The following is a 22,839-nucleotide window of genomic DNA, read 5'->3' as shown; positions in this document are numbered from 1 at the left end:
TTGCAAAAGATCTTTCCATAGCTGAAAAACCCCAAACAATAACAGAGAGAGAGCTGAAAGTAAAGGCACTTCTTAATACTTTTGATTGCAGCTGATGAAACATAGCACGGGGTAGAGTTTGCCGTAAAGATGTCCTCTCCTGAGCTGTTGCTGCGTGTTTGGCACGAGTGGCCTCCCCCAGACACGTCAGCTGGTCTTGAGTACAGCCTTTGCTCCCTGGGTGACTTTGCAAAGGCAAGGATGGAGCTGGGGGGTTTGCCTGCTGGTCTCTGCTCTCCTCCACTGCCCACAGCACCACAGTGCTCTCACTCTCTGGTTTGGTCAGGGGCCCGTTTTCTTAGAGCTGAGTAAACATTTGTACTGAGAAATGTTTAATCTTGTTTCCTTTTGGCATGGCTCTCGAGGTGTGCAGTCCAGCATCGCCTGCCCTGAGCTTCTGGTCTGTGACTTGGGGTGCAAAAACATCCCATGTTTCTGAGGCCCCGTGAGGCAGCGAGTTTTGCTGGCTCACTTGGCTGCATGGGGCTGTGGGGGCTTTGCTTTTCCCTGCAGTGTCTGGGTGCTGATTTTTTAAATTGTTTTTTTTAGTTTGGGACATGAGGTCAGAGTGAATCCCCTGACTCCAAGAGCAGGAGCTTTAGGAAATAACTCTGCTGGCCAGTCTCTAAATCACTACTGCACACCTGAAACTAGTTTTTGGCTTCAAGCAGCCCCCTGCTCCATGTTTGACCTCTCTTTCCTCCAGAGATTGAAGAGAGGTCACCTGGGAAGGGGCAGGGGGCAGGCAGGGGAGTGAGGGTGCTGTAGTGTGGTGGCAGCGGGGGATTAGCCAGCACCTATGAGAGCCCAGCCCAGCTGGATGCCTTCAGGCCATGCTGTGGGGAGAGGAAAACCCCACTTACGGGAGAGGCTGTCTGACCCCTCACATCTTGGTTTAGTTTATTTAGTGAGTACAAAAAGCCTCCAGATTTTTCCTGTTTCTGGTGGTAGTGAGGTCAGTGCAGGCCTTGCACAGGATGGCCTCGGCCACGTCACTGCAGGGTGGAAGGGACCCAAGAACCCACCCTCACCCCAGTCTGCTCCGAGCCTGCTCAAGGGCATAAGGCCATGGAGGTGTCCGGATGGCTTTATGCCACTGGTGCATAGGATGAGTCCCAGCTCAGCTGATAGAGGTGGCTCATCCTGGTCTGGCTGTCTGCTTCACTGACAGCGGGGAATTTCCCTGGAGTCGCATGCCCTGATCAAACAGGTCCAATTGGTGAGGGGGAAGCCCGTGCCACAAGCCACTGGCTGGCTCCAGACACAGAAGTGACAGCTGATGTAGCTGTGGGGATTTCACAGCCTGGATGTCAGCATCACTGAGGACGGCCTCATATGAGAGGGAGGAAAGGGCCATTGTTTTCCCAGATAATTCCCCATGACGCAGCCTGCAGCTGGTGCAGTAGGAAATGCTGATCTGCTTCCTGCCCTGGTACAGGGATGTTTTCCCCATCCTCACAGCATGGCACCTTTGCTGGCAGCTCTGTGCTGGGAGGACAGTGGTGGGACCCCCTTAGCACCCAGCTAGAGTGGCCCTGTTGCAGCTCCTGCAACACACAGCTGTGTCCCATCTGCCCCTGGAGAGGGCTACTGCCACTAACACCAACACCCAGAAAACTCACCTGGCAGAAGATGTGCATATCTGACGTGAAGCTAGGGTCCTACAAACGTTGTTTGTCTTTGGGATTGAAAAATAGCTTTTTCTGTGAGATGGGGACATTTGCAGTGGGAGCATGTGGGGTTGTGCTCCAAAGCCACTTGGAGCTTGTTCTTATAGATGGTGTAGTTTCAGGTAGGGAGGGGTCTGTTGAAGGAATGGCTTCATTTTCAAAGTGAAGCCGGAGTTCGGAATCAGCTGGCAGAGAAGTCTGTGCAGCTGCTAATCTAGTTTAGCTTGGTCTAGTCACTCTGCTGGCTCCTCTGGAAACATAACCCCTGCAAAGGAAGGAGGGGAGCAAGGCTGATGTCTGTGCAGACAAAGCAGTTGAAGTATCATGGTATCAGTTTATAGTGGTAAAATACTGCTCTTGAATATCCTACCTGGTGGCTTGTGAGCTTCCATACCCCAGCTTCAGACCAAAATAACCACTGCTGGTATCCCTGCTCGCTGCTGACAGGGCTGGTATAAGGGGACTGAGGAAGTGCCACAGCTTGCAGGGAGAGTGAGGCAAGTGCTTCCAGTTCTGCCTGCAGGTGCCAACAGAAGGTATCTCTGAAGAGATCTAACATTGGTCACACTCCTCTGTACTACTCTCAAAGAAAGAGTAGGTCATGTCCTGACTAGATAAGATCATGCCCTTTTAGCTGATTGCCAGTTCTTCCTTTGCAAACAGACCATTGCTTACTGCTCTAGCAGTCTGTGCTCCAGCCAGGGATGCTGTTTAATGCTACTTGCCCCCTTTTCCTTGTGTTGGTCCTGGGATTGCCACAGCCTTAGAGATGCTGCAAACCCTAGGCATCTCAAATGCATAAACCAGGTGCTGTCCCCACATATATGCACAGTACAACTGGGTTTTTGTATTAGCATTTTCCACTTGCCTGTTGGTAGACAGGTTTTTGGGAGTGTCACTTACCTGATTTTTTTCTAGTATTGAGTGAGAGACTATCACATAAACACAACTCCATGATCAGGGGCTTTAACAAAACTGCTGCACAGCACAGGCCCTAGATTGGCAGTTCGGGAAAATCCCTAGATAAATGTATTTGACAGTGAGAACATGTTATCATTTGATCTTGGGATCATGAAGGCACTTGTTCTTTGCAAATTCCTTCCACAGCTCGAGCAGAAAGAACAGCTTGGCGTAACAGGAAGTGCTGGAGAATTTGGATTGTCCAAATGTCCTTTATACTGTTAGTGCTCTTGTAATACTTGTCTGTAGACACTTGGGTTATTCACCTTCTGTGCTGTTCTCCAGATGGGATTTTTTTAATCTTCAGACATCAGCTTCTGCACCAATTTCTCTATTTAACTGTTATAAACTCCCTTATAGTCAGTGACCTCTCTACACCTGAGAGCTCCTGAAGATGTCCCAACACTTTGGAAAGCTGGACTTACGGTCTTGGTGTTACTGCACAGCAGAAAACCTACCTGGTGGCCAAAAGTAGGACAAAAGGTCCTATGTGGATTCTGTGCCAGAGTGTGTGGCAGTTCTTGGAGTCAAGGCACTAATGTGATGTCAGTCTCTTCTCCATGTAGCTGCCCTATTTTCTCAACACTTGCAGGAAATTAAGGATCCTTGAGGCCTCCATCACTGTTCAAACTAATTTGGGCTTGGCTGACACATTCAAAGATTCAACATGCCCATGTGCATGTTGGCTATGTAATTGAGACACCTTACTTTCTTAGGAAGCCAGAGTTAAAAAAAGCCAAACCAAACTGTAAATTACTTCCCTTTCTCTAATTCTTGGTTAATGCTTAAGTGTTTCCTCAATGCATGTTGTGACATGATTTCAACTTTGAGCCTATTTGACCTAAGAATATAACCTCCTTAGCCTAAACCTTTTGCCTCAGTCTTTCATGAAGCTGACTATTTATGTGCACATCTGTAACCCTCTCCCACTCATGGCCTCTGCATGGTGGTCTAGCATGTGTTTTTAGTGCTGATATAAGATAACTGTTCCCCATGGTTTGATATACAGGCTAAAGTAAATTTTTTTTTTGCTAAAATCCATGGGTTTGCCATGGGAAAGACTATTTTCACAAGTCCTGTTATGTGGTTTGAATGAGATTGCAAGAAAGGGAGATTAGCTAATTACTCCAGGGTCTTTTTTCCTTTGGTATGTGGGAAAGCTTCATGGCTAACATCCATACATATTGGCCAGAAAGCCATGGGAGAGCAGCCTTGTCACTCTGCACCTGAACATCTTGATTCAAATGATTTCAAATGACTTGTAATTCATGAGGGCGTTTGGATCCACGCCACTCTTCTCCAAGGCGTCCTATGCTCTGCTTGATGCCATAAATAGCATTTGAATGCCATGAAGTGAGATGACTCCCACCTGTCAGCCTGGGAAGGCTGGCCAGCTGCCTAAGGAAGTCTGGAGACAAAAAAGTGATTTAAAGAAAGATCTGTAGGGGGATTTAAGTCATACTTTTTTCTAATGAGTGTTTATCCTGTAACTATATCAAACAACTGCTGTGAGATGTTCGTAGGGCAGTAAAAGCTCACGTCATTGCTGTAGGGAGTCAGTGCCTATATAGAGTAGGAGTGAGAACTAGGTGTGTTAATTAGAGCTGGGACCCATGGGCCCAACATGCCAAGAAGTGCCCCATTTCATCCTGTGCCATTGGCTGTTAGCTGTGTATTGAAGCCATGCCCAATCTCTACAGCTGGCTGGAACATTTCAAAAATCATGGTTTGGTGCCATCTCTTAGCCTTCGATATCCCAGCCAGCCCTGTGGCTGTTAGTCCTTTCTTATGCCTGCTCTAGTGAGGCTCCATTATACTTTATCCTTACTTTGGTCAAGCATCTTCTCTGGGGAGAAATAAGCCCTGGATGTTATCTCTGCCGCAAGGCTGCTAATTCCCAGCCTACTGAACTGGTGATGGGGCTTAGAAATGTCCTCATTTTTGTTAGCACTGCCTGTGGTTAAGGAGAGTCTTAGCTCGAGTCTTACTTGACTTGGAATTGCCCCTGTTCTTATTAGATTGTAGCCTGTGTTTCTAAGTGTACTCTCCTACTGCTGGAAGCCTCCAGTTTGCAGCAAACCCAGAACATCTGAGTGATATCTTGTACTTCTGACACTGAAGAAGTTGCTAAAAGTTAGCTGTCACTGCCTGTGGACGATCTTTTGTAATAACAATGGTCATCTTCACACCTTTGTTGTGGGAATTTTGTTGGCAATTGAATCTTGGACCCAGACTGGCAGGGAATCTGAATCATTTATTCAAAGGAGTGAGTTGGTTTTATACACCTTTCCAAGGCACAGTATTTCTTTATATGGCATGACCTATCTTGTGTTGCTACATCAGTAACACATTTCCTAAATGTCCTTTTATGGGGTGATCACTCGCTGTTCACTTGTCCGTCAGCTCCCGGCAGGCTCCTCTCTGGGGGGGTCTGCCTTGTGACACCTCCTCCCCCCAGGGTCCGGTTGAGACAAGCCTCTGTGTGCCTCCATGTGCTCCTTTGTGCTGCCATGTGCCTCTGCAGGCAGGTTTTATAGCTCACAACACAGTTTTACCTTATAATTCCCCATAAATTTCTTCTTCAGAAATTCCAAAGTTGTTCATCAAAGACAGCTGTGAACCCCAGTCTTAACTGAAGGAGCAGAGATGCTCCAGAGCCCTTGTAGTAATGACAAATTCCTTCTTTTTGGGTTGTCTTATCTAAAGGAAGCCAGACTTTCAGATGTCATTGAGAAGTGCTCCTCTTTCTGCCTCTCATCTTCACTTTTCCACAGAAATTAACCCTCTCAGGAATTGCAAGGAATGCTTAGAATCTGTAGTCTTGGATGAGAAGGTTGGTCCCGTAGCTTACCATAGGCTTGCAGGAGCTCCCAGGTGTGTGGCACCTTGAGCTAATAGCTCTGGCAGTGTTTCTGAGCTCTTATGTTCCCAGTGTGTCAACTCTGAAATGTCCTGAAGGTCATCCTGAAGCCATCCAGGATGGGCACTCACAACACATGGAGGATGCTCACTTGCTTCGGTGGTCGTGGTCACCTGCTCCTCAGCTGAGACCACACATGAAGGCCACCACTGCAGTGGCTGTGGGGCTGCCCTGTCACATCCACCTGCATGTCTGAGCACCTCTGATTGTTGCCTCTGCTCCTTTGCATGCAGGAAATAAGGCACATAGGAAGTGCACACAATCGGAGTGCAGTGCCCTTCACTGCTGCCACAGCTTCTGCCCCCAGGGTGATCACTGCTCAGTACAACAGCCCGGCAGGCCTCTACTCCTCAGAGAACATCCAGACCTTCAACAGTGCGGTGGAGACAAAAACAGCACCTGGGGCCCTGGAGCCTACCAAGCCGTAAGTACCTCCTTCGCCTCCCCTCCCTCCCTGGGCCTCCAGGGAAAGGCTTCAGGAGACACGAGTTCACTGCGAGGGTACCTGTTTGTTAAACCAAGAAAAGTTCTCTTTCAGGACAAGGGAAGTAGAAGAGGCACGAGCGTGAATGGTGTTCCGAGGGACAGGGTTCGGAGGAGTGGGGAACGTTTCATGAGGTGCAGATATGAAATTAATGCTGTTGTGTTTCTTTGTTTAGCAGAGACCGACGCAGTTTCCGCGTGCGTTGAGCATGACCTACCAGCCCGCTGGTCTGAACAGGTGCCTGATAGCTTGTTACAAGCCCTCCCTAAAGTTAGGGTTTTGTGCCAGCTTCACTGCAATGCTGGGCAGGAAAGGCACCAGCTAGTGCAGGAGGCACACCCGTCCCTGTTTCCAGCTGGCCTGGGATTCACAGACAGGCTCAGCCTCAGATTGGCTGTTTCTGTATTTTATTATCAAACTTTGCTTTTCACAGGAGTTTTGAAACATAGCTGAAACATTCATTGCTGTGTGAGGGGTTTTATGTATGAGATTGGAAAGGGTCCCAACCTTAAAAGGGCCGGTTCATTTTTGTGTTTGCAGCTGAGCCTCACCAAAGACATTATTTTACCCTAGAATTTCAAAGTTCCCCTTTTTTCATTGGAGATAATAAACTAGGAGCTATCTGAAAGCTTTCTGGCTGTCGCTGTAATGGTCAGGTTGCTTAACTGCCCTAAGTCTCTGTATAGCAGTATCAAACTGCTTTGGCTGTTTTTATAATAAAAGCTGGAAGACCAGTGCTTTCGGTAATACTTGGCTAAATTTCTGACTTGTGAATGGGGAGACAAAAGTAACTTCAGCCTCTGCTGTTGCAGGGTACAAAGACCTGGGATTGTGGTTTAACACAAGCCTGGAAACTTTCTTGTGAGTGAAACCTCAAGCTCAATGCAAGCTCCTTGCATTGGCAGCCATGTCTGCAGCATGGTCCTTTCTAGGCAGTTACAGTGCTGCAGCTGGTAGACGAGCTGACAGATTGTTCCTCATTTGCTTCTGGTAGACTCAGCAGCGTCCTTCAGGGTCTGGGCAAAAGCAGAGCAAGGACAAGGAAAATCTGACTTTGCATTAACCTGATGGGACCAGGTTAATGCAGGTCTGGCAGTCAGACACCATCTTTGGTCTAGTCTGGAGTCCCCTCCGTGTGAGAGCACTCCCTGGAAGCCAGGTAGATTTGGCTGGAAAATTGTAGCTGATCCCTTTCTCTTGCTGGGATCAGCAAAGAGGTGGGTTCCTTCTAGGGCTGTGGCTCACTCTGCTCCTCCTAGCAGGAAGGTCCATTGCCAGCCCTGCTCCATCTTGGATACATGGCATCTCTTTCATCTTCTCCTTGCTGAAACACAGCAAGTGGCAAAGGAATGCTGGGGAAACTGTGGATGAGGCCTTTGATGCTAATATGCTTTTGTTTACAGAGTCATCAAAAGCAATTAAATTACTGCTGGTTTTCAGTGGGAGCCAGAGACCTCAGCTTGCCATTAAAAACTCACTGTAGTCTCCCCAGTGCACAAGCACAGGATGTGTAGGTTCTCCCTTCACACACCTTTCCAGCTGCCTTTAAATTCCTGCCCATCTGTTTTGCTGAGTTATTTGGTACATGGCTGACCTTGCTCTGGGTTTACTTGACATTTATCTGCATCCCCATCCTGAACCCTGCAGATACACAGCCTATCTGAACCCAGCACCTGATCCTGCCACTGCACATGGTGACATGACTGGAGACCTAGTCTGTGCTTCATCCTTAGAGGGTGTATGGTGTAAATGCAGGGCTGTAGTACATAAAGAAATAAAGGCAAATATCTCCACTGGATGTGATGTCACAAAGCAGGTGGGGAGGGAGAAGCGCCACTGCTGAGCACATCTGGTTTGGGATGGGAGGTGAGATTTCTCCTCAGTAGGATGCCCAGGCTAGCTTTGAGAAGAGCAGCAGTGAAGGTGGCATTTCTTGTCTGGACAGTGGGACCACAAGTGTGTGCACAGGGAGTTAGTGTATAATGAAACCCCTGCTGCCATTTCTTCATTGCTTTTACCCATGCATTTGCTTATCAGTAGAGTGCTTGATTTTTAGTTTTTGTGTGGACACCCCTGGAGTGTGAGACCAGAGGCACAGCGTTAGCCAGAAGCCTTTAATGTAAAGTTGTGTATTCAGTGGTGTGTCCTTCAGACAGTATTCTGCAGCTGCTTGATGGCTTGAAATATTTGGCTTTGTCCTTCATTAATTTCTTTCTTCTTTCCTTTCTTCCTCCTCTGCATTTTCCCCTCAATTTGGCAATGTAAACCCCAAACAAACCTTAAACAACCCCGCCTCACACTGCCCATGTGGCCGCGTGGGCTGGCAGCCGCCTGTGGCCGGGGGGTGCGATGCAGGCTCCCATCGCCTCCGTGTATGACCCTCTGCAGAGCTCCGAGCCGCGGCGCAGGCACAGCAGCGCCTCCAGCCCCAGCCAGCTCCGAGTGGGGCCCGAGCAGCTGAAGCACGCGGCCCAGGTCTGCCCCAACAGCCCTGTGGAAGTGGAGGTGCCGGGACTCAAAGTGCTGCACGTGCAGTTCAATTCTCCCCTGCAGCTCTATTCGCAGAGCAACATCATGGACACCCTGCAGGGGCAGATCTCTTCTGTTAGCCCTGATTTCCCCAGGTAACCTGCCCACAACCTCTGCAGCCAGCTCAGCACATCTGCTCATCCGCATTTCGGTGTCCACGAGTCCCTCGTCCTCGTCTGTGGCTCATGGCATTGTCCGGTCACAAGAAAACAGCATTTACATTTCACCCTTCCAATGTTAGTGCATGACTCTTCACAAGAGCTTTCTCTGCCTCGTGTCTGTGCCCAACACCGTGGGGAACACCCAAACGTGTTTTTAGCCTGTCAGTATGTCCATTGCCCCCTGCACACCCATACAGAGGGACCTGACAGCAGCTGGTGGCTTTTCTGGAGGAGCCACCTGCAGCAGATGGCTTTGCTAAGGGTAGGAGAGCACTTTATCCTGAAAGCTGGTGTTTTTCCTGCACTTGAAATGGCTTTTGTTGTTTGTGACTGACAGGTGCTGCCAGTCTTTGTTCTTTTGTTTCACTGGCCACGGGTGTGTGCTGAGCTTGTTTCATTTTAGGCTGAAGCAGGTACCCATGGTCTCCATCTCTGGCTGACAGCACTCATGAGTTTGGAGCAGCCTGGCAGGCACCAGGCACATGGAGGGACAGTCTCTGTTCCCACCCCTGCCCACTTGTCTGCAGAGGTTGCTGCAGCACAGGCTACCTCTGCACGAAGGAGTGGAGGATGCTCAACATGCTCTGAGGTCTGTAGACGTGTGGTGAGCCTCAGCATCGCAAGGCCTGGGTCCTGTTTGATGTCTTTGTGGTACTTGGGAACCCCTGGCCCGTGCCTCTAAGTGACAGCCTCTGGGTTTTACAGGGAGAACCTCAGTGTCAGGATGGGTGAAACAGAAAGCACGTTTATCTGTCTCGCAGGAGGGGTCTAGTCAAGAATGAATTGTGAACCTTCTCCTAGGTGACCAAGCAGCTTGCAGGTGTGTGACTTGTGGTCCAGGCACTGGTCAATCCCAGGGCCTCCATGGGACAGAAAAGGACACAGCCAGATTTCATGGCTCCTGGACTGCTCACAGTTCCCTTCTGGGAACCATGTGCTTCAAAGCAGAAAATCTGGTGTCCTCACCCCTGCACCCACACAGCCAAGCTTTGCCATGTGCCAGCAGCCAAGACATAGCGGGAGGCTGAGAATTTACTCCTGCCTTGTTACTCAGTGCAGTTACTTTCTGTAAGTCACTGCTCTGGCTTGTAGTCAGTGCCATGCGTACCAGAAGTGGTCACACTGCCAGCTCTCTGTGCTGGCCTGGAGAGCTGATAGTGCTCACAATGGAGCCTGAGACACCAGCAATTGTTTCATAGCAAAAGGGAGTGCTCCAAGCACTGGGCCTTCCTGTAGCCTTGAGATCCTTGTAAACTTTGCAAAATGGGCTGGCATAAAATAGTAAAATATCATTAGTAAAAAATAAACTCTGCTTTCTGAAAATTCTGTGTAATGCTATGTCTTTATGGTTTTTATTACCATCTTCTCGGCAATATTTAAGGCTCAGTGATCCAGTGTTAGTCAGTGTTGCAAGTTGCCCATGGTAGCAGCAATGAGATCCAGTAATGTGTGTATAAGACCCAATAAAAGTAGTTGGGGTTGTTCCCTACAAAGTTTCTACATGAGGGCTCTCGAGTGCATGGTAAAGGACTCCAGTTGCTGGTGATTGCTGCAGATGAAGTACTTGTGTAACAGGAGGTGCCAAAAACCAGCTGGCATACAGAGACTCACCATCTTGCAGACAGAATTTCTGTGCCTGTGGCCTTGCATTTTCAAAAGATACACATGCTTTCTGGTGATGTTTTTTAATTTAAGCAGCATAGCCTTCTGCCCTGAGGTGTTTTACTCCACTGGTACAAATTCAGGTTTGATGCTTTTTACAGTCTTTTGGAAGTCTTGTATGTGCAAGTGTACGTATAGGGTGCATACCTGGGAGAGCTGATCTGTATGTTTCACACTGCCACAATGCATGGTTGAAATGTGATGGCTTTGTTTGACTCTAGTGCTTTTTAAGATGATGTAGCCTTTGCTTTTTGGATGCATATTATTGAAACATTCTTAGTATGCAATCTGCAATGAAAGGCTTCTTGCATAATGTTTTTATGGGTGGATAGAGCAGTGGAGTATTGAGTTTACATGAGATGAATGTGATGTGGAGCATGGGACATCTTCTGTCTAATAGAAGGCACATAATTATTTTATTTTGGGTTCAGTAACTGAGATTCGGGCTTCAAAGGTTCAACTCCTTGCATGTCTAATGTGCTTCCTGCTCCACTGAAAATTGCTAAAGATGGAAGCATTTTATGAAATTCTTTTTATGGAAATAGCATTTTATAACTCATGTGATGATTTTACTTCTGATGCTTGAAAAGTTTATTATGTAGAGTAACTCCCGGATGACTCAATTGCTCATTGGCATGGAAAGTATGCAGTTGCCTCCTCAAGAAAAAGATTTCCCTCTGCAATTTAGTCTGAACCTCAGGATGTTTATGTACTTTTCATGCAATCACAGAGTGCAGGAATGGTGAAACTGAGTAGACCATTTACATTTATAAAACTGCATTATACAATTGAGCCATCAGAGGAGATTTGTCAGCTATTTCATTTTATTGTATATGTTTTACTGCAGCTACAGAACACAAGGCAGGCAGGAACTCCCTGTGTCCTTTAGTCCATCCCTTAGTCCAGCATTTGGCAATTTAAACCATTGATTTAAATAATTCCCACTGTATATTTGTCCAAACTATTTTCAAATCCTTTAGTTTGGAGGTTGCTCACCTGTCCATGATAATCTCCTCTGGTATTTCAGTGTCAATAGACATTGGAAAGCTTTTCCCAAGGGATATTCTAAATATCCTCCTGGAGTTTAAGCCTATCCTCTACCCACTGGATGTGGAGAATATCCTAGGTACTGCCTCCAGACTCTTTTTTTTTATGCCCAAAGACCCTTCCAGTGGCACAATGACCCTGCACTGTAAAAAGCTGCCCCTGAAGTACCTTGGGCTCTAAGTTGAGGTGAGGGGTGGCAGCAGCACCTCGGGGCAGCTGCATTGAGGGCTTAGCCTTAGCAGGCACAAATCTCTGTCCTTGACCTGCTCATTAACCTTAGTGAAGTACGTAATGGGCTGTGCCTCAGAGCCTCCACCTATGAAATGGAAATAGTAACACTCACTTGGAAACCAGACTAAATTACTGCCAATCAGGGAATCTTCTAGTTAGATCCTACAGCTGTTACCTTGTGAAGGTGACATTTACAAGCAATTCATAAAGTACTTGCAAAGATTTCTTTTTAATGGAATAAACTTTACTTAGTTTGGGATTCACCGTAGTGTAAGGTAGTTTATGCATGCAGGGAACATGCGTGGATGGCACAGCTACCACGTGGGATTGCCATCCCAGCACATGAATTCTTTATCTTCCTATTAACAGAGCAGTGATTTCCCAGGCAGAAGGTTTTAGTTGCTGGAGTGTATGGTAGTTGTGAAGCAGGGAGAACCCTTGGGCGACTGGCTGGGGGCAATCGGCGAGCAGCTGCTGGCAGTGGCGTGCACAGACAGCCCAGCGTGCCAATCCCAGCCGGAGCACATCCAGCACCTCCACGTTCATGACCTCTTGTCGTGCATGTGCTTTGCACGTTCATTCTTCAGTCATATGATGCATTCTGAAAGGTTTGCTGGAGGGATTGGCTTTAGTTTCATCTGTTTAACAAGTGTATTCTCTTTTCCTTCCTCAGTTTAGATCAGCATAACCAGATTCCAGGCAACATTGCCATAGACAAACAATCTGAGGTTTACAAGATGCTGCAGGAGAATCAAGAGTCAAATGAGCCACCCAGACAGTCTGCTTCGTTTCTTGTGTTGCAGGAGATCTTGGAGTCAGAGGAGAAAGGTGAGTACTTACTGCACACCCGATCTGAGTGCACTCTTCTGCTCTGCCATTCTTTGGGCTGAGTAGCATTTAAAACTTTATTTTCCTTTTAGCTGTTGATTGTTCAAGGTAACGTGTAGGTGGTTTCTACAAAAACCTACAGACCCTGTCACTAATTTGATTCCTTAATATTCTCTCACTGATCAGTTTCAGTGTCTCTGGGCCCATATCATTGCTTAATCATTGAGTGCTCCAGAAATAAACCCTTGCAACACTGAGTGATCAAAAAGGAATTTTAAAAGTCACAAAACCTTCTATAGTTTCTGAAGTTTTACCCCCTTTAAGATAATATTCACTGATTAAAGACCATCTTAGATTCAAGACTTTGGATGTTATCACAAGATACTGCTCTTCAGGGAGTTCTAGTGCTTCTGAACTCCATTCCCCTACACAAGAAAAAGTATCCACTTGTGCAGCTGAATGTAAAAATACAGAAGCTGGGTTACAGTGAGCAGTTCGTAGCTTTTAACCTCTGAAAATTCGCTCTTCTTGGCATTCTTGATCTGACATCTGAACTTGTGCGGTTCAGAGCTATAGACTTAAAGATAAAAAGGCCAATTAACTTACTGGGGGCTAAATAGTGCTCTTTTCTCCCCTTAAATAAAATAAAATAAACAAATGAATGGGAAAAGAATTCCAAGAATGACCTTTTTTTGTCCTTAGGCCAGTTGAGACTCTGTCTTTTGTGTTATTAGTTTGGCAGTGGTGCATTCAGTTTAATCCAAAAAAAGCCTGGTGCTGAGATACCACAAAGAGAAACAGATCAGCCAAATGCTGGTAGGTCTGAGGGATCTGAAGGGAAACAGCAAAATGAAGGAAATAAGGACACAATAGGAAGAAAGAAACCAGGATCGTGGAGTCTTTAATATGCTGTTAAAATACCTACCTGAAAGCATCTTTTAAATATTGAGTGTTTGCAGCTTGCCCTCAGGGTTCAGCTCCTGCATGGAAGGAGTAGCCAGGACTTCTCACGAAGCCAAGGTCCTCCCCTGTGCTTAGTAGTGGTGAAGAAGATAAGAAGCAAAAGCCTCTCTGTTTTATCTTTCTTTGAAGATTTGCAGCATTGTTGGGATTCTCTGGCACAAGGTTTGCCTGTCCTATCACGGGCCGGCTGGGATAGGCTCTGGCATTATTCCACAGTGGGCTGATAATGCCCCATGGCCCAGCCTGTCTGCTCCGGCCAGCATCAAACACACAGCTGCTGCGAGTCAGATCGTTCCGTGTGATAAATGGCACATTGGATGGCGGCTTCTCCCAGCCTGGCTCCAGGCAATGGCTTGTGAATGGCAGCTGTGAGCCATCCCCAGCTGGGACAAGGCCCTTGGGGCATCACTGACTGGGCTTCGCTGACTCACACTGGCTGAGAGCCTGGGCCAGACGCAGCGGCCGAGTGTGGGTGTCTGGAAGCACCGCGGCTTGTCTTTTAAGACCGGACCTTGTACTCAAAAGTGGAGTGTTCCACTGGGTGGAACATGCCATGTTTCCTGTGGGTGTTTGATTAAGAGAGATTTTAAAACGTGCTGTCAATGTTGCTGATAAGAGCAAAGTGCTGGTTGAGGCAGAGGGAATGAACAGAAGTCATAGGGAAGAGTCTGAAAATGTGATTGCTGCTGCTTGCTTCCCAGTGAGGGTCACTTGCAGCAGCTCTTGGAGGGCAGGTGCTTCTTGCTGTGTTCGGAGGGTTAGGGAACTTGCACCTCTGGACCAGCATCTGCATGGAGCTGAGTACAAACCTCTGAGCTGAAGGCTGCCCTAAAGGCAAACCAGTGCAGCATCACCCGCCCCACAGCTGAGGTAGGCATTTCCTCCCTTTTCCTTCAGCTCTTCTATCACTGACGCTGCCCTGGGCTGTGGTGAGTTCCTGACCTTGCTGGTCACCAGGGCGTGTCTTTGGAGGGTGTTTCCACCGCTTCACTGGGAATGCCCATTGTAAGTGTGCTCTTGGTTTGACACTGGTCAGAAGGGTTTCATCAGTGTCCCTCACAGTCCAAGGTGTTTCTGACGAAATATCATGGGAGTCTCAGCAGCCTCCTTCCCTTGTTAACTGTGGAACCCCTTGGAAAAGTCATATAGGTAAGATTAGTCCCATCATTGGTGTCATTTTGTAAAAGGCTCCTTTTTCCCTGCAGATATTTAAAGGCTTGCCTCATATCCCACATATAGGATCCACTGCTGGTTTAGGCATCCAGGTCAGCACTTCTCCTGTGAAGACCCTGCAGGAATTCCCTGCCCCAGAGAAGTTGCAATAGGGAGATACCTGGAGCATGCTGTGCAACAGCAGGGGAGTGCAAGGTTATCCCCAGTGTCCCAGGGCTCTGCAAGAAGGAGTTTGTTAACCAGATCTTCCAGGAGTCTTGGGAAAACCAGCTCCACTGTAAAACAGACAGCAGACTGGAAAAGGACTTTGTCAGTCCTCTCTAGCCTGCCAGGACACCCACCTCTTTCTGAGCTCAAATCTGGGAATCAGCTTGACCCTAAGTGTGTGATCAGGACACATCAGGCAGACTCCAGTGCTGCCAAGGCTGGGGCTTTGCTTTGCTTTGTGCATCTGTGCATGTGAGACACATCAGCTGAAGTCTGATGGGCTTTTAAGATGAGCAGATACTCTCATCTGACTGCCCACCAACTCAGGCCCTCACATTTCCAGGGCCAGGTTCAGCTGTGTCCCTCCTCTCCTTCCTCCCCACACATCCCTAAATCCCTGCCCACTTTCTATGCATGAATCCCCACCTCAGAGCTGGGGTTAAAGAAAGTCATGCCCCCAGCAGAGCATCTGCTTGGGAGGAACAGCCTCGAGCCACGCATCTCACATGCTCTGAAGCACTCTCCTTCCACCCCCAGGGGACCCTACCAAACCGTCTGGATTTAGGAGCGTCAAAGCCCCTACCACAAAGGTGGCCTCATCGATTGGGAATGCCCAGAAGCTGCCCATGTGCGACAAGTGTGGATCTGGCATTGTGTAAGTAAGCCTGTCCCTGGGGTTGCAGGTGAGCAGCCCATGCCTGTGCCAGGGGCTGAGGTAGTGCACCCAAACAACTTCACCTACCCACACCCAGTGCAGCCAGGAGACTCGAGGCACATTTATTCTCACCAGCTTTAGTAACACTAACTTTGCAATTCCCTGCAGTGAGGCAGGAGTTTGCATCTACAGATCTGTATCAGTGGAAACCAGAGCAAGTCCCTGTGAGACAAACCTTGAGGCAGTTGTTGCTGCAGTGTTTTGCTTCTTATCTGAAATCCATTTACAGCATTTGGAAACAAAATGACCTTTCCATTCAAGGCCTGTGTATTTAATGCATTTCCTGTCTCAGTGCTCCCAGGTGTGGCATGGAGACTTGCCTTGGTGGTCAGAGGCGGTGGGGACTGCAGAGCTGCATTCTGGTCCCCACTCTCCTGTAAGACCTCACACCTCCACTGTATCTATGCAGATGGTTTTTTTGTCTTTATTAAAGTGGGTAAAATCCAACTCCAGCAGACCTGGGGTTTGGGTTTGATAGAGAGCTGCTGCACCCTAAGTGTGACCACATGAGGCACCCGACCCATGTCTTTGAGTTGATCAGTTTTTCAACCTCAAATTCTTCCCTGCAGCCCCCTTAACTTAGTTTACTACACAGCAGTCAAGTACTGGTAGCCAAACCTGCATTGTCATGGCAGAATTCTGATTTCTCAGATGCTGCCCACCACAGGCTATCAGATTGTTGCTGAGACCCAATACACTGTGATTGCATGGTCCTGGCATGCCAGAGCATCTGGACCAGCAGAGATTACAGTAGAGGCAATCCATACCCTGTAAAATATGAATCAGAGACAAACCCTGTAATTATTCTGCCAGCTGAGTAGGTCTGGAGAGAAAGCACAAGGCCTTGAATAGCACTCAAAACTAATGAATTACAGAAAATAGAGACGGCTGCTGGAACAAAATAATACTGGAAAATTGTTGTGTTGGGGCTGATGGTAGTTAACAAATTGCTGTGTCATTTTTGTAGTTTTCGTAGTCATCTGTTGGGTTAAGCTGTGAAGTCTTCCAGTAAGAGCTGGCCCACATTTGGCTGGATCTGTTCACTGCAGCTCCCGAGCAGCTGTGTCCGAGATGAAAACCAGGATTTGGTCTCTGTGCTTCTCCCACATGGACCTGGCATATCAGTCACTAGCAAAAAGGGCAGTGCTGGTTGTGCAGCCTTCATCCCTGCAGTTCTCCATTTGTGTTGCCATCCACTTGGTTTGTACCTGGATTTTGCTCCCCTAGATGGTCAAGCTACTGCCTGCCATTTGATCCTGGGCATTTGAATGCTGTTGTGCCATCTGCAGCCACCAGCTAAAGATGCCATCACAGTAATTCTTGCCACCACAGGTGGCTGTCCCTGTGAAACTTACGCAGATCAATGCTGGGAAACTCTTTCTAGAGAAGAGTTGCTATGCCAGCACATGCTGGGCTTCTAAAAGCGCTGTTAACATCTGCCTGACCAGAGGTAGGGCCTGTACTTTGACTCGTCAGGAGCAGAAGAAAACTTCACCTTCAGGACTGGTGTGGGTCTGGGCTGAGTGGGAGGTGGCTGGGGAGAGGGAGACAGTGGTGGGCACTGAGGGGTGCTGGTTCCTTCCCCAGAGGGATGTTTGTGAAGATCCGGGACAAGCAGCGCCATCCTGAGTGCTACGTGTGCAGCGACTGTGGCACCAATCTCAAGCAGAAAGGACACTTCTTTGTGGAAGACCAAATCTACTGCGAGAGGCATGCACGGGAACGGGTGATTCCCCCGGAGGGCTACGAGGTGGTCACCGTCTTCCCAAAGTAAACCATGCTGCTCACAAAGCCAGTGTGGATGGGTTATTCTCTGCTGATTTTCCTTGGAGAGCATTATCCCTACCCCCTGCAGAATCTTGTTTGCAGTAAGGAATGCTAGGCATGGCTTTGAATTTCCTTGTCATTATTAATCTTCCATCTGTTCACATGAGATGTCACTGATGTCACTAATTGTTCAACATTCTTTTAATCCTCTCACTGTTTTTTTTTTTTAATACACAAATTTTTTTTTCCTTCATTGTGGTGTCAATCACACAGGAAAATCAGAGGCCAAAGTCAGATTACAACTTTTCTGTGTTCCAGTTATTTGCCATCTGTTTGCCTTCAATAAATGGGGTAAATCCACAAGGCAGAAGTGTCTGCTTTCTGCTGTTTTCCTTGTGCACTGGATTGGGGATCCCTGGGCAGCAGAAGAGGTGCCCAGTCCATGGCTCTGTTTATCCTGGACAATAGTGGGAAGGATTTAAAAAGTTGAGTCAGACTGGTCCTACTGCCAGCTGAGCTGTGAGCAGCTGCCTGCTGGCACCCAGCAAGGGGCAGCTGAGCACAGCCAAGCCTCAGAACAGACTGGTGGCCTGTCCCCCGTGCAAGGCAGCCGAGAGCTGCCTCCTCTGTGTCCAGCACTGCTTCATGATGATGGGACTGGGCACATCAGTGTTTCCTGCTACTGCATCACCCCAGATGCGCCTTTGTTCCACACAGTCACAAACTGAGCTGTATGAGAAAAATGATCACTTGATGCTTGCTGGAAACCAGGGAATCCTAGAGCGAAGGTCTGAGTGGCCACGGTCCCTGTTCTGGCTCCCCCTGGGGGAAGCACATGTGGCTGCCCAAGGCATCACCCTGCTCCTAGTGCTGCTGCTGTGCACAGCTGCTGGAGGGTGCCTTTGGGGTGATGTGGAGAGGGGGGCACATGCCCCTTGTGCCCTGGACAAGGGGCTGATGGTGCCTGAGCAGAACCTCCACCCATGTAGAGAGGAGGCCTGCAGTGGTTATTTCTCTCACATCTCTAAATGAGATGCTGGCTGTTCTTAATGGTGTAAAAATAAACGGATTCTAAGATGTGTCATCTTTCCTTTAAAATGAATTGCCAATGGTTGAAATCAGCAGGGTGGGTTTGTAGCTGCACACAGCACTCTCTGGCCAGCACAGGGCCCCTGGAGTTAGTGGGTGCATCTGCAACAGCTACAGACAGCATCATGGCCCTGCCCTGCAAAGTCCTGTGTGTGTTCAGCAGTGCTGTCTGTACTGCTGCGCCCTGTGTTTCCTTCACCACAGCACAGCTGCCTTGCAAAAATAAAACCAACAGAAGACAAATAAAGCAAAATATCCAAGCTCAAACACAACCCCAAACCCAATCCTCATCTGAGGTAAAGCTGACCTGTTACCATGGCTCTAAGCCTCCCACTGTTCAGATAAACTGTGCAGCTTTTGGGCAGGTTGGGGAGAGGACTAATTCACCAACCCAGCTAAATTTAGTTCATCCCCTCAGGCTCCTTCTATGGGCAGAGGCAAGCAAGGCTGCCATAGCTCAACCAGCATTTGTTTGGCTCATCCCTGGGAAGCGCTTGCCTTCTCTGTGCCACTGGCACACATCAACACACACCTGCACAAACTCCAGATAGCACAAGCAGCTTTATTTTCCAGGGTAAGAGGGGAGGGTTTTTTGGCCTGCTGGGATGACATCTCCCTTCACTGCTGCTAAAGGGGGTTTATTCTCTCCCCTCCACAGCACACTTCCCTAGGGAAAGGCTGTCTGCTGCTGTGCTGCTGTGCTGGACTGCACAAAAAGCCAGTGCAGTGGTGGGAAGCACAGACCTGCAGGGGTGGAGTGACCCTGTAGGCACAAACTGCTCTGGCTGCATTGTGAACCAAGTCTCCTGTCTTGCTGTGGGACTGTGGCAGCTCCATGCCACCCACTGTCTCAGCAGGCTGGGGGCTCACGGCTCCCCCAGGAAAATGCCGGCTGCCGAGGCCATCTGGAGCACCATGTCCCAGCCCGGAGCCTGGGCTGAGCCCTCCAGTGCCTGCAGTCACTACATTCTTTTGTACACAAATGTCTGTCAGCAAAACAGCGCTCGTCCCAGAAAACCTCATGATTTGCTCTTGTGATGATTTGGGGGCGAGGGCATTCAAGCCTGGCCCATGCCTGGCCTTTCCCTGCCCTCCCACCCAGCACCGCACTGCAAACAGGTGACAAGCCCTTCTTTGTGCAGGGCCACGGGCTCTGTCACTGGCCTGAGCTCCTGCAGCCAGGCTGGCAGCACAGCTGGGAAAACTGTGTGCGGCTTGACACAGGAGTTGGGGACTACAAAAGATTTGTGCAATAGTCTGGGTGCGTAGGTTTCTAACATGGATCCCAGAGCTGATCCAATTTATTATGTGGGAACAGGTTAGCTGAGGAAGTTCACATTCGTTACTTGAGGACTTCGATCGCTCTCTGCTGTATCAGGCTGAGAAAAGGAATGTAATAATCTTTTATGATGCAGGGCAAAATATTTGACAACTGCAGTGTTCACTGTAGTCTGACTTTCTAGATTCCTCAGGAGTTTAACAGTTGGCATCTGCAGTCTGTCAACAATAACAAAATAGGTTAAATAGGGTCACCCATGCCTTGCAACCACACTGAGCTGCCTGCTATAGAAATTAAGTTATGTAAGGAACACATAAAAGGTTCCTATGTGAAGCGTGTCAGGCAGTTGGTGAGTGGGTGAGCATCCTGCCAGAGGGACTGTCTCACAAAGGTGGGCAGCACAGCACAAGGCACAATCTGTCATTTTTAACATTGATTACTTCAGTTTCCATTTGCAATCCCTCCCTGCCACTGCCACGCATCCCCTTTCTCCTTGTGCAGTGGAGTCCGTGCCTTCTGCTCCCTGATGGGTCGTGGGAGCCCCCTCCTCAGGCACAGCCACAGCAGGAGTTGCAGGCCATGGCAGGCTGGAGAAGAGGGCTGGTGTGGGACACAGTAGCAGAGCTCCCTCCACAGCTGAACAGGAATCACTATTTTTAAAACTCTTTACACAGTTAAAAAGACCCTGCTGGTGGCAGTGACTTGAGTGAGCTGGCCCCCCAGAGATAAAGCTGACAGAAGAGGGTTAAAAAACCCAACACTATCATCAAGACAGACCTTTCTTATTTTCGTCTTCTCACAGGCCACACCATCACTGTGCCAATAAAACAGCACTGAGCAGCGTGGCCAGTTGCTCCAGCTCACACATTTAAGTTGCATTTGCTAATGGCTCAGATTTTTGTCAAGGTAGAGTCTTGGTATCATCTCTGCTAAGGCAGGTTAATAAGAGTACCCGAATGATGGCATGTGCAGAGTGCATTTCAGTGCTGGTGAAATGCCATTAAATAGATTCTAACGTGTGAAATTAAGTTTACCACACATTATCTTGTCATCACCTGGAAAAACTTGAGAAAAAGAAAACCTGCAAAAAGACACACAGTAGCAACACACTACCAAGTGAAGACCACTTCTTTCTGTCCAGACATTTGGTCTCAGCACTCATATATCCGCGAACACCAACAATAGAACAAGAGCTGGATCTATCTGGATGCCGCAGGGACAGGAGCGCTGCTTCCAAGCCACCAGAACAGATCTATTGTACCAGGGTATCTCACCCCCCCAAGATCTTATCTGTTGTAACAGATCAGATAAATAGGACAAGCTGTCTTGTAGTGAGTTATGTTGGCACCACGGAGTTAGGTTAACACTGGCCTGGCATCTCCCAACTGCCAATAAACATCTTGCTGTCAAAGTGAGATCTGGAAAGATAAGCTGGATTTCTGACTGACAGGCACCTCACTTTATATATAGAAGTGACTTTATATGTAGAAGTGACTGTAGAAGTGACTATAGAAGTGACACCAAACTTTCACAAAGCAGAAATCTATACATTTCCCTGGAAATCTGTGGAGTTTCTCCCATGAGCAGGGATGCTGCTTCGCAGTTACTGCTCGGGGGGTAAGTGAACAACTCTGTGCACATTTATTGTCATTTTGTGTATAAATTACATTTCACTCCTCATCAATACTATTTCTTGTGCCAGCTTTAATATAGGTACCTTGATATCATGCACCATGTTATGCTGTAATCTACTACCAGTCCTTTAGTTTTATACTGTGGAGTAATTCTGATTAAGATCTTCTGTCTGTTATCTTGCCTGTTTAATAAATAGTTAATTTTTATAACTAGATCTGTCACTAGAACTCACAGGCAAGAGTGACTCCTTAAACTGTTGCCAAAATCTGAGGCTAAGGCAGGGCTTGTCTGAAGCTCCTACTCCTTCTGTGACATCTATGCTTCAAGAATTTGTCTTGTATCCACTGAAATATTTTCTCTCTCTATGGACAATCGAGGGAACATTATTTCATGCAGAGCAATTTAAAGCTGTCAGCACCAGCCACCCCTTTGCCCCGAGCATCCTCACATTTTCATTCCTGCATTTCCTTGTGGTGTCTTCCCCACGTATCTGTAGGAACAGGCTGGAAGGAAGGCTGCGTTCTGAAACACCAGCACCCTTCAGAGCACACCCCACTCTGCCTGTAGGCACTCAGTGCTCAAATGCTGGACTGCTCCTTCAGAGCTTGGGTGTACAGCAAGTGCACTCATTCTCTTGCCTGCAGGAAGAAGAAATGCAAAATCATACTAAGAAGGTACCATGCTTGTTTTAATCAGTGACATTTGTAGTACTTTTGGAGCCAAAAAATAATAGGGATGAAGAGATGGGGCTCCTCCGTGGCAACAAGCAAAAAATATGCATTGCTTCCACTTTCTGAAGGTGGGCTAGAAAAGAAGCCACAGCTCTGCCAAGTCTCTAAATAACATCAAGCCCCACACACATAAACAGTGATCATTTCCCCGATGCTACCATTAGCATTAATGCTAGTTCATGCATTTTTAGGAAAGCAGCAATTATTAAATCCTACTTGTGCTGGCTCTGGGGTAGAAACTCTTATTTTGCACCATATCACCCTGTAAAAGGCAGGTTAAGCAGGGTAGATCAGTCTTCAAAAGTCATGTAGCCTGTGTGGGAGCAGCTGTCACTTAATAAATCTTTAACAAGATTAGGTTGAGATAAGGACAGTTGAATAGGGAAAGCAAAAGCCACACACACAAGCAAAGCAAAACAAGGAATTAATTCACTGCTTCCCATGGGCAGGCAGGTGTTCAGCCATCCCCAGAAGAGCAGGGCCCCATCATGCATAATGGTTACTTGGGAAGACAAACACCATCACTCCAAACATCTCCCCTTCCTCCTCCTTTCCCCTGCTTCACATGCTGACTATGATGTTATCTGGTTTGGAACATCCCTTTGGCCAGTTCAGGTCATCTGTCCCGGCTGGACCCAGACTCCTCACCAGCACGGCAGTGCAAAAAGCAGAAAAGGCCTTGGCTCTGTGTAAGCCCTGCTCAGCAATAACAAAAATGTCTCTGTATTATCAACCCTGTGCTCAGCACA

General features: G+C 47.9%; 1 protein-coding gene and 1 long non-coding RNA gene across 6 annotated transcripts in view; one reads left to right on the top strand and one right to left on the bottom strand.

The window, feature by feature from the left end:
• Nucleotides 1-17,719, top strand: part of PDLIM1 (PDZ and LIM domain 1) — a 44,350-nt gene extending 26,631 nt beyond the window's left edge. For 2 of the 5 annotated variants that reach the window (XM_048311240.1, XM_048311244.1), the window contains exons 4-8: nucleotides 6,249-6,310; nucleotides 8,401-8,697; nucleotides 12,377-12,531; nucleotides 15,412-15,529; nucleotides 17,177-17,719. In XM_048311240.1, coding sequence (XP_048167197.1) covers nucleotides 6,249-6,310; nucleotides 8,401-8,697; nucleotides 12,377-12,531; nucleotides 15,412-15,529; nucleotides 17,177-17,363 — 819 coding nt within the window. In that variant the 3' untranslated portion in view covers nucleotides 17,364-17,719. Of the gene's footprint in view, nucleotides 1-5,822; nucleotides 6,014-6,248; nucleotides 6,311-8,400; nucleotides 8,698-12,376; nucleotides 12,532-15,411; nucleotides 15,530-17,176 lie in introns of all 5 variants that reach the window. The other 3 variants (XM_048311242.1, XM_048311243.1, XM_048311245.1) reach the window with 3 other exon arrangements.
• Nucleotides 17,548-22,513, bottom strand: LOC125329367. The gene is made up of 2 exons (XR_007205138.1): nucleotides 21,808-22,513; nucleotides 17,548-17,813 (listed from the first exon to the last, which is right to left on the bottom strand). It is a non-coding gene; the product is annotated as an uncharacterized LOC125329367 (long non-coding RNA).
• Between the last annotated feature and the right edge of the window lie 326 nt (nucleotides 22,514-22,839).

The sequence above is a fragment of the Corvus hawaiiensis genome, chromosome 8 (genome assembly GCF_020740725.1).
Source record: "Corvus hawaiiensis isolate bCorHaw1 chromosome 8, bCorHaw1.pri.cur, whole genome shotgun sequence".
Classification (NCBI taxonomy): domain Eukaryota; kingdom Metazoa; phylum Chordata; class Aves; order Passeriformes; family Corvidae; genus Corvus; species Corvus hawaiiensis.
This window is presented reverse-complemented; position numbering and strand designations above follow the sequence as displayed.